The 11,923-nt window shown below is 40.2% G+C and overlaps 1 protein-coding gene across 1 annotated transcript; it reads left to right on the top strand.

Moving 5' to 3' along the window:
• The first annotated feature begins 20 nt into the window (after positions 1 to 20).
• rab1ba (zRAB1B, member RAS oncogene family a) lies at positions 21 to 11,142 on the top strand. The gene is made up of 6 exons (XM_042401174.1): positions 21 to 315; positions 3,590 to 3,662; positions 3,820 to 3,915; positions 6,707 to 6,802; positions 7,516 to 7,647; positions 8,877 to 11,142. Exons 1-6 carry the CDS (start codon positions 302 to 304, stop codon positions 9,069 to 9,071), a joined length of 606 nt encoding a protein of 201 aa, XP_042257108.1. The 5' UTR covers positions 21 to 301; the 3' UTR covers positions 9,072 to 11,142.
• Positions 11,143 to 11,923: the final 781 nt, after the last annotated feature.

Genomic DNA, 11,923 nt, shown 5'->3' with positions numbered 1-11,923 from the left:
CCTTACGTCACTACCGCACCTGCGCAGCCATCTTGAACCTTAGCAAGCAACGGACACAGAAGGCAGAAAAAAAGGGGTAAAATATACCAGCCGAGCCTGAGGAAACAAGGATATGTCCGCTAGATTCAAGGATATATGAAATAATAAAGGTCGGATACAGTGGAACGACAAGAGGGCATTAACGGAGACGGTAAAACAGCCATTTAAGTGCCTCGGATACCCGGACCTACAAGTCATCTTTTTTTGCCGGAGTAGGAAGGAAGAGTCGAGTCGCCGACAGAAACACATCCAGAGTGAAACCATGAATCCCGAATAGTGAGTTTAACGTTAAACATGCTCCGCTAACGTTTTAAGGCAATCATTCTTGCGTTTAGTTAGAAAGTGTTATTATATGGTATGTGGTTTAAGGTGTAATCTTATGTAAATAACGTCTAGGCTCGTGTTAATGTCGTTAAATTTATTAGCAAACGTCAGCTAGCAGGCTCTCGTGAACAGGGCGCGGACGGCTTCTTTAACGTGTTTTCTCTCCTAAACGTCAGCTGACAGCTTGCTCGTGCCTCACCGTGTCGGCTGTGGCACGCGACCTTTCACGGGACAAATAAACGGTGTGAAAAGCGTTCAGAGTGGGCGCTGCTTTAGTCCACTTTTTACTAGAAACGGGAATGGAAACAAATAGCGTTAGCTGGCAGTAACGTGACATGAAGTAGTTAAGTAACAGATGCAGTAACTTAGGGCTGACCTGTAACCTCGAATATCGTTTTTTTTCACATTCGTTTAAGTTGTCTTAACACACAAGACATACGTGTTACGTGTGTATGTAACCAGACGTGGTTACATACACACATGCGTTCTTATATTTACCATAATTGCTAACGCTACATATCAGTTTTTACATTTGTAAAATTTAGAAATAGCTCCCCTGTTACCACCAGACTTAGGAGCAGAGTGGACATCAGATATTTGCTGATTTATTTGATACGTTAATCTGTTTAGTAGCCATTCGTTTAAGGTTCAGATCCTGAACGGTGTTGTACCTGCTGTGTAATTTAACAGCGAAAATACAAAAAATATCTTCTCTCAATTTGTGGAAGGTTTCTGGCAACGTTAGCCGATACGGCAGGTATCAGATGTGTGACGGCTAACCTGCAGCCCTGAAATGAGAAGACACCCGCCTGAAACGTCATGTTGTCGCAGCGGCTGTCCCGAGGCCGGCTGCTGAAGGCCGGCTTCCCTTTCAGTTCTTGCAGGACCTTGTCTAACTAGCTTAGCTAACACCTCCACACCCTTAGCAGACAGTCTTTATTTCCCTGAATGTTTACACACTCTGTGTAATCTTGTTTCAGTTGAATATACACTATATACACTATTACATACACTATGATATACACTGCCTAATGTTAGGGTAAAGTATCTATATTGAAGGTACCACTTATAAATATAAAGGATGATACTAATGGCTTTATTAGTAGTTATAGCATTATATAAGCATTATTAAGAGCAACTATCGGGTTGCCAGATTGTGAAACATCCTTTTTGGCTGTATTTGTCTTCCTCCAGTTTGACACTAGCACTTCAATTCATCAGTAAACCCCTCTTCAATGTTAATTTTGACCACCTACCTTTTGAAATGGGGCTGCATCTGAACCAAAAACCTGTTTGTTAACAGCTTATTAACATTTTCAACTGTAAACTTGAGAGGTTGTTTGAAGTCCCCCACCCCCCTTTAAATGATTTAAATGATAATGTAAATGATTTACCAACATCTATAACCAGTCAAAAGGATTGATCAAAACAAGTTCTTCTTATGAGTGTCTTATAACTGATCTGTAAAGCATAGGTACATGTCCTAATTACTATCAATAAAGCCATTAAATACAACTTGAGAAACTTTTAGAAAGGGTGCCTTATTGGAAAATAGTACCATAAAACATAATTTTAGTATTTGTCTGTGTTTTACACTATAGAACAATTCAGTCTGTCCTCAGAAAGTATTGAAGTTCCATATAGGTGTGTGCCATATCATATTGTTCATGTATAATTTTGAATGTGCTAAGAATTTGTCATTTTATGATATTTACAATATCAAAGTGTTGACATACATATTAATGCCATGACTATGTAAGTAACAGTAACACATATAGCTGAAAGTTAAAGTAACTTTGCTGCGGGCTTGGCTGTGGAGAATTTGGTTTCAGAAGTGTAGAAGAGGTGACACAAAAAACTTATTTCACCATCGCAGGCACAATCACCTGTTTGAGGAGAGCCAGAAATCATGTGAGGTCTAAACAACTATACAGTGTAGTTTGTCTGCTGCTGCTGTTAAGTATTTTGTTATATTTATATACATATTCGTAATATTACTATCACAAAAATACCCTGCGATATCATGAAATGACTTAAAGGCAATATTTCCCACCACTAGTTCCATACAGTCTTTATGTTTAGACAATTTTTAACATTGTAGAACTTTTGCATGCTTTGTTAAAAGTAAAAAGGGCTTGCATGAAAACATGTTGACAATGTTCTTTCAAGTAAGATATTGAAAAAATTTGTTATCAACTCTACCTTCAAATGATTCCCAGTCCTACTATGTGGCATTAAAAGGTTTTATTAATGCCGCTACGACTATTATTAGCTGACAGCTTCAGTATAATTGCCCACTTTATTAAACTGATGTTAAATGTTATATATAAAGCCGTGCACTTCAGAAGCTGTTGGGATTGCTTGTTGCACTTCATAGTTAAGTGACTGAGCTGTCCTGACAACTTCCTGCATCAGTCCACATCAACACAAGCTGTAGCTGTTTAAGAAACATGAACTGAGCAGGTTGCAACAGTGCCGTTGCATCCAGTGTTTGTGAGATATTGTCAGTTGATCGAGGGTCAAGCTGTGATACACGACAAGGTCTCAGTTTCCTATGACACAAGAATAGCACTGGCATTGAGCAATTCTCTACAGCTGTCTGTGCTGTGTGTCAAATTCATGTGATGCTGTTTTCCTCTCAGTGATTGGGTGGGGGATGTTGTTGTGAGAACCTGGGAGTTAGGCCGGGTATCAAACCTCACTGAGCACTGAGTGAATTATGTCTTTACTACAAATTTGAACTGAATTCTGGGTTAGATTCTCACTTATTTTTCTAACAGATATACCATGATTTCATATTTTTTAAATTTTTATTTGTTTGCCCAGATTCATACTTTTTTCTTTGTGGCTGTTGGGCCACAGTCAACCCCCCCCCCCCACCCGCCCACAATCCTCCCATTCTGTGCATTCTAACTCAAGACCACTTACCAGCTTTCTCTAGAGCTCTCAACTACACCAACTGAGCTAACTAAAAGGTCTAAAAACTAGACTCTTCAAGACAGGACCTTAGCTTTAGGTAATAAAGAAGTAATGATGTTTGAAATCATGCTTTAGTAGTGTTTATTCCCCACAACACATTTTCTATTGAATTAGATCAAATCAGTTGACACATTATCCAGCATTGCAAGTTTGATAGTCAGCACACTATGCTGCAACACTTTGAGATATTACATGCAGTGAGTTTAGAAATGCGCTCCCTACTCTGACCTGATTGTTTTTATTTCAGTGACTATCTGTTCAAGCTCCTGCTCATTGGAGACTCCGGAGTAGGAAAGTCCTGTCTTCTGCTTCGCTTTGCTGTAAGTAGTCCTGTCTCTAAAGCGTGTTTTTCAATTACTGCGAGGTTCTAAATGTCTGTGTTCCAACTGCAACCTTTGCTCTTTCCCTCATTCTGCTGTTGGCCTGACCCGGCTCCTCTTTTCCCCCCCCTCACTTTATCTGCCTCCCTCTCTGCAGGATGACACCTACACAGAGAGCTACATCAGCACCATCGGTGTGGACTTTAAGATCCGCACCATCGAGCTGGATGGCAAGACCATAAAACTGCAGATTGTGAGTACACACACACACACACACACACAACACTGTTATGCTCACCTGAGCCAGGGCTTAGATCCAACTGTTGTTATCAAAACACATGAGAGCCTGTGTGTGTGTGTGTGTGTTTGTGTGTGTGTTTGTGTGTGTGTGTGTGTGTGTGATTGAGATTGAGATTGAGCTTTGCATTCGGACCAAGCTGTAACAGGATGCTGGTTTAGCTCAGGGAACAGGCTGTGCCACCTAAAGACGTCCCATTTGATCAGCAGACATAGCTCTGCCACATACATACAGATTCAACTGAAACCACACTGCACAATGTGCTTCTGTTTCTCACTTATTTTAGATTAGTCCAAAAACACCTGAAGAGAAATGGAGTTGTATGTTTTTTATGATTTACTTAGACTTACAAATTCTTCATGTTGCCAATATTAAATGTTCGAAAACATCAGGGGGTTATTTCATGAAGGATTCTAAAAAAAAGTCAGATTTGGCCATGAAAGACCTGCTTTATTAAGCGTGACATATTTATCAAGCACCTGAGAATCCCTCCTAGGAATTGTGCCTATAGTTAAACTAGACCTCAAACCGTTTATGAAGCTTCCTACTCTGATTTTCAACAGGAGAATTCCTGTGAGAAGATGTGATGTTGCAGAAATTAGAAAACATGATGACAAATTTTTTCCTGACAGTTTCAGTTTGGAGTATTAGACAAGGATAAAATTAGAAATTTAAAGAATTGCATGAATATTTTAAAGGGAGGGTGTATGTGTATAGGCAAATATACAAGATACCAAAATTAATATGTAGTTGAAATTGCACAATAATATTTACCAATTCACCATTGACATTGTAGGCTGTAAATAAGCACTGGAACCTCGTTTATACAAGTTTGAAATCCTAGTCAGCCTTTTTCAATTACATTGTTTTTCAAAAACTATAATGTTGCATCCTGCATATATTATGCAGTGATGTTGTTACAAAACCTCTGTGGGCTGTGGCACACCCATCCATCTGTAATGTTACCCAGTGTTGGGAAATACACAGTAACAATATGAACATTTTTTTCCTAATATCATATATTTTAATAGAAGAAACTATTGTTGTAAGTAAATCTAGTTCTGTCATGTGGCCATCCACTTTTGCTGATGTCATTTATCCCCGTATAGCTGTGAACTGTTGAGTCGTGCGCATCATCTGAGCTTGAATTTATTACTGATTAAATTGTTGGTGATGTCAGAATCATCACTGTTGCACAGCTACATTTCCCTGTTGTAAAAAAAAAAGTGCGAGGTTGTGAGGACTCAGCAGTCACACAAACTATTTCAGGTTTATCAAAATGGTATATTTGAATAAGCTCATCATCATATGTTCCCAAAACATCTCTCCTCGCCTGACTTCTGTCTCCTGCAACAAACAAACACTCACACCTCTGGACGTTTCCTAAACACTGCCTGAGATGGGAGTCATTTCCTAAGTTTGAGAGACTTGATAAGATGTTTTTATGGATGGAATATGCTTCTGTGTAGGACTAAATTCCTAAACAGATATAGGCCCTGGTTTAGGTAAGTTTCACTAAACCAGCATGTTACTTTTCCATTTAGAGGTAATCAAGTTGGGTCTGTGCTGTCAGATGACATGTGAATAAGTTAAAGGAAAGGCTGAGGAGAGAAATGCTCAGCTCAAATCATCAATGGCAGAAAAAAAAAGAATAAAAAGAACAATAAAAGAATCTACTGTGTGTTCCTCATAGCCACAGAAATAAAGATCATAATGCAGTTAGGATACAGCACCTGACCAGAGATGCAGCCTCACAGTCAGTTTCCAGCCACATCAGAGTTAAAGTATACTGAGTGTTTTAGAAATGACCAGTATTGTAATAACTTACAAGTTCGTGATGTACATTTCTACAGCACAGTGGCAGAATGACAGTCCTGTCATACACACCACTCTGCTTTTCTTTTCAACGCAAGTGTTGTTTTCATTGACTAATTACAGCATCTCTGACGTTTCCATGGCGCTGTTTTTTTGATCACTGTTGTGCTACTGTCAATCAAACTCAACATATCCTGCATAGATTTTTCACATTAAAAGCCGTCTGACAGCTCACAGGGTGTAATGTATGTCTCTCTGTCCTGGTAGACCTCCACTTTGTAACCTCTGCATAAAGTAATGCGTTTTATTGACTGTAGATTAACAGTGCTTAAAAAATATTAGTAGAAGCAACTAATTAGTCAATGAAAACAGTATTGGTGTCAGAGAGGAGTGGTGAATATGTACTCATGGAATAAGTAAAATTAGAAATAAATGCCTGCCTTTAAAATTAGACTTTCAAATAAAGGTTCTTTCTTCAGTTGAGGTAAAAAAAGGCATAGTAGGCACATTCTTGTCTTCACTGTAATCTAATTGCACCGATGAAGAACTGAGGGAAAATGCACAGTGAGTTGCTGGCTCACAGGCAGATGAAAGATGGGGGAAACCATCCACTCTTAACTTCCTTGCAATGATTTTATTTAAAATTTGTTTTTTGCATTTCATAAAGATTTTACACACCAGTAACCCCTCATATATATACACACACCCTACTCCCAATTTACTGTTCTATGTCCTGTGGTTCTATCCTCTACTGCCCCTCAATATCTAACAAGCAATGCATGGCATCTTTTGATTGTCAGGAGGGAAATAATACAAGAAGTGATAATTCATTTATTCAGACACTTTACTGCCTGTGATGAAACAGTTGTTGAGTTCTTATCGCTTCTCCCTTTCCGTCTCTTTCTAATCTATCTCTGTCTGCATCTCTCAGTGGGACACTGCAGGTCAGGAGAGGTTTCGTACCATCACCTCCAGTTACTACCGTGGAGCCCATGGCATCATAGTTGTATATGATGTGACAGATCAGGTGAGTCAGCAGTCTGGATTGATACCCCAGAGTAAGAAATCAAATGTTGAGTGTTGTTACTTTGCTTTTTTTTCTTTACTCCTGGCACTTGGTGCTATATGGTCACGCAAATGTTTTGAGTTTTAGCATGCAACCCTGTTCAAATTTAAACTTCTAAATTTATGAATGATAGAACATGATAATTTATTTGCACAGTAGTTAAACATTTGGTAAGCCTGTCTAATGGCTACAGATCTGTAATACACTGACAAACAATAATCACGTCCCGATTGTTTCCAGTCCCAGCGTGACTTATAGAGCTAATTAATGACCAGTATATTCATTTGAATGTGATTTCAGCTTTCAGACAATGGTATAAGTACAGAACAAAGACATATTATTTCAAACCATAGAACTTTACTTTTTAAATTAGGAGAACCTGTGAATATAAGTAATTATCTCCTCTTTAAAAAGAACATCTTATAATATATAATCGCTGCAAAACGCAGCCTTGAAAATGAGACCATGACATAGTCTCAACCAACAGTGAACATTAGAATCTTTAGAAAGGTAGTATTTACTACAGAGCTCTAGTAGTGGATTGCAGTAGATTATGCAGGTGTTAATAATATTTTACTCTCTTGAATACCACTGCCTGGTATCAAGCGTGTTAAACTGTAGACTCCACCTGCAGTGTCACCTGTCATGCTGATATCCTTGTTCTCATTGCGCAGGAGTCCTATAACAATGTCAAGCAGTGGCTTCAGGAAATCGACCGCTACGCCAGTGAAAATGTCAACAAGCTTCTGGTGGGCAACAAGTGTGATCTGACCACCAAGAAAGTGGTGGACTACACAACAGCTAAGGTATACTGCTGTTTGTACATGAAGTAACAACATGTGTCGGTTATTATTGGCATTTAAAAGGAAGCAAAGTACATTTTCTTATTGCTAACAAATCCCTAAAGAAGATCAAAAACCAATAAAGTGTTAATAATAATAAAATTCCATCTGACACAAGTGCCACAAGGTTGCAGGTGCATGAAATACCATATTAGTGTGTTGAGAAAGTTTTTTTAAAGAGAGAGATAGATTAAAGGAGCAAAGTTGTCCTACTGATTTGTAGGCTCACAGTTGCAAATAACAAAATAAGTGTTTGGCAGATTTCTCTTTTAGCTGTTCAAAGGACATGAAGATGCCAACACTATAACAGTGCTCCAGGTATTTTATCCGTCTATCATACCAGAGCTTAAAGATTTTGCTATCACAGATCATTGGTATGAGTTTGGTTTTCCATAAAGGTGTTTTAGGCAACAAATCATTCCTCACTCCAAGAATTGTATGGACCTCATACCATGATATAACCAGGTGCACAGTAAGTGGGTTTTAGGTTTTGCTAATAATACTTTGTGGATTCCATTTATAAATAGTCACTTCCCAGCTCTTCATCAAGGTCCTGTATTTTAATTTGTGGCCAGGAGGGGGCAGAATCCATGTTCAAACAAAAATGACAGAAATCTCATTTTTGCTGCCCAATATCAATCACAAAACATGAACCAACAGAAGTCAGGTTTTTTGAGCAGAGTTGGGTACTGAGATGATCCAAGGCAAGTATTCAGTTTCCGGAACTCTATGGGTTAATTGGCTAGATGCAAGAAAGTAATCTATCCTTGTAAGGGAGTTATCGGGGCATGAATAGGAAGAATAGTCTCTATGAAAGTGTCTCCAAGTGTCATTAAGGGTTAGATCTTTCATAAAGGCTGGTGTGGATCTGGCTGCTTTGGTCCTTGTCATTACAGTGTCTGAGGACCTGTCAAGAACTGGGTCAAGGCAGAAATTGAAGTCTCCTCCTATCAATATATTCCCACAGACACTCAAGGAAATAGTTGTTGAAAGAGGAAGTGGTCATCATAATTTGGGGCATACACGTTCAAAAATGTCTAAGTTTCAGAGTACATATGGCCTTGAATCAGTACGTATCACCCTGCTGGATCCCAGTTTTTTCCACAGAAAAGGTTAGTTTTTTGTGTAATATGGCCATTTTTGAGTTAAGTGAAAGGTCTTACTATTAGTTTCCTTCCCTTGTTGTCTGGCAGGAGTTCGCTGATTCTTTGGCCATTCCCTTCCTGGAGACGAGTGCCAAGAACGCCACCAACGTAGAGCAGGCGTTCATGACCATGGCGGCCGAGATCAAGAAGCGCATGGGTCCCGGGGCCACAGCCGGCGGCGACAAGCCCAACTTAAAAATCGAGAGCACCCCTGTCAGGCAGTCCGGAGGGGGCTGCTGCTAAAGGACCCCCTCACCTCACCACCCCCCGACCATCACCTCCACCATCTCCACTGAAATCTCCCCTTTCTTCTCCTTCTGTGTTCCTTCCCATCATTGCTGCCACTCCCACATCCCACCATTCCTCTCCATAACACCGTGTAACCCACAACCCAGCCCCCCCGCGACTCCCCCCCTCTACCAGCCCGCCTGATGATACAGGGCGGCTCAGCAAACAGCGAGGAGTGAACTATCAGTGTGTTAAGATCAGAGAAGAGATTGAAACTTTATGAGGGTTAATTCAGGGCTGTACTCTCACCAAACAACAGAGAGAAGAGAGCAACCTGTGTGTGTGTGTGTGTGTGTGTGTGTGTGTGTGTGTATGAGAGAGAGAGAGAGGCAGACAAACAGAGACTGAGACAACTTTTACTTTCTGCCAAGACGACAGAAAGAAAACAGATACGGGGGAAGATTGGTATTGATTTAGAGTGGACCGGAGGCAGTGGAAGATTAGGTTTAGATACCAGTGAGTTTCTCTCTACACATACACACACACACACTGCAGTGGAGTGACAGGGGTTAAAGAGATTTAAGCCTTTTTGGTCATACACTTTTCTCCTCAGGCTGTGTCTGTCTTTGCTGGTGTCATGTTATGGCCACAACCCCCCTCATCCCCCATCCCCCACCCTGCCCGAGCCCAAACTCTGGATCCCTGGGATTATTTATACACACACACACACACACACACACACACATACACACACATACACACGCAGATGCAGCGTGCTTGAGTCATGTAGATGGTTTGTACACAGTAATAATTGTTTTGCTGAGTAGCAGCAGCCTGCTAAGAGTGACTCATCATTGCCATTTACTGATGAAGATCCAGGGAAAGCCCATTCAGTGAGCCTCCTCTCCCTCCATCTGTCCTCTTCCTCAACTTCCACTCACACTTTGTTAAGGTGTGTTCAGACAGAAAGCAAAGTCGGTCTCGCGTCATTCGCTCAAGTTTGACCGCTGGACTGTTTGTGCTGTTGTGTTGAACAGCCAGTGTACCCCACCATACAGGCGTTAGCTGCTAGCTAGAAACAGACTCAGTATTTTCTGTCATTTCCCTCCAGTCCCTTTTCCTCTCATCCCTGTTCTTTTATGAAACAGTTTCAAAAAGGGATAAGTGCACATTTTTTTTTTTTTTTTTTTGCTCAAATTGAAACATTTTCAACTCCCACCTCATCTCGCCTCTAAAATCTGCATCGCATTCTGTCTGAACACAACTTAAAGGTCTCAATATGCTTCAAGCAAGCTAGGTCGTATGCATACTTTTGAACAGTTCTTCCTCAAAGGGTTTCATGGTGTTGCATTCGGTTCAAATGCAAAAAGTTGGCCTAATTGTCCCAATGTCCCTTTTTTATAAAGTTACATAAATTACATGCAATTCCCTTGATTCCACTGTGGAGAAGGGGCTTCAGACAAAAAAAATTGGACGAGCACTTTGTCGCTGACCGGACAATAAATGAAAAGAGTTTCCACAAGAGACGTATTTGTACTTCTGTCTCAGTAACTGAACACCATGCCTCTTTTGTGGAGCAGTGTATACTCCAACATAAAATTGGATGGTGTGACAAAATTCCCTCCTTTTTGGACTCTTTGGTTCCGTGCGTTCCCTTTAGAGGTTAGGACCGTTTGTTCGGTGAATGGCATGCGTTCATGTGTCAAAATATGTTGAACTCTACGCAAAGGTTCTGCGCAGATTAACTTTGCAAATTCATTGACAGGAGTTGATTTCAGCAAAAAAAAAATTAGTTGTTAAAATTGCTGGTGGGACCGGGCCCTTAGTCTGAACCAATAACACAACTAGATAGGAATATCTACATCCAAAGACAAATTGTAGTTAGTTTTGATGGAAGCATTAACCAAGGGAATCTTGAACCAAACACTTGAGGTAAAGCAGGTCTGCTGGCGGCTCAGTTAATTCAACATATAGATGTCAGAGCTGGGATGGAGGCGGCGGTTTTGAGAACTGTAATATATGGTGTTAGTTTTTTTTTTTTTTCTTTTTGTCATTACTCTTCAAAGGAATAATTTCATATGTAAAAGAAAGACGAAATTCTGTATCATTTTGTACGGTGAATTCCTGGAATGACACTAAATATTCCAGTCCGAGGACAGATATCATTGCACAGAGATGAAGAGGCATGACGAAGGCGGGGGGGGGGGGGGGGGGGGGGGGGGAGGAGTGAAACACTCGGTTTGACTTATTCTGACAAACAGAAGCAATTGGCAATATCTGCATTGATCTTACAATTATTGTTTTATTATTGTTGTGGTTTTATTGTTTTGTTTTTTAAAAATTTTCTCATTGATACTTCTAATGGAGACAACTTGTACAATTTGCTTAAAGTCTCATGTTCAGTACATGACGGAGTTGGTTTTAGGATGTTGTTTCATTTGTGCTTGTTTGCAGATGAAGCTGGAGTAGAGATGTGGTGTGTGGGTGTGTCTGTTGGTTGAGAGGGTGGGGTCTTAACAAAAAGCTGCTGTTCCTTCCCCTGAGACTTACCAGTTTGTCAAACATAGTTGTTTCTCATTTGGACACACGATTCAAACCTGTCTTTATGCCCCCCTCGCGTTTCTGTCTCTGGTGTAATCCTTTTTTACCTCCGAGTCCTTCACACTGATCGTGAAGGTGTCGGTATACTTCAAATGAACTAGTTTGTAAAATGTGTCATCTGTTTACACCTAAAGGTAAAAGCAATGCTGTACACATGAAAAGTGACAGACTTTGCACACATTGGTTACAAAAAGTTACAAAAATACTGTTCCAGAGCTTTCAATCACACCTCATGGTATTTGATGTTGGGCATTAAAGACTATCTT

Source organism: Thunnus maccoyii, chromosome 22 (genome assembly GCF_910596095.1).
Source record: "Thunnus maccoyii chromosome 22, fThuMac1.1, whole genome shotgun sequence".
NCBI classification, from domain to species: Eukaryota; Metazoa; Chordata; class Actinopteri; order Scombriformes; family Scombridae; genus Thunnus; species Thunnus maccoyii.
This window is presented reverse-complemented; position numbering and strand designations above follow the sequence as displayed.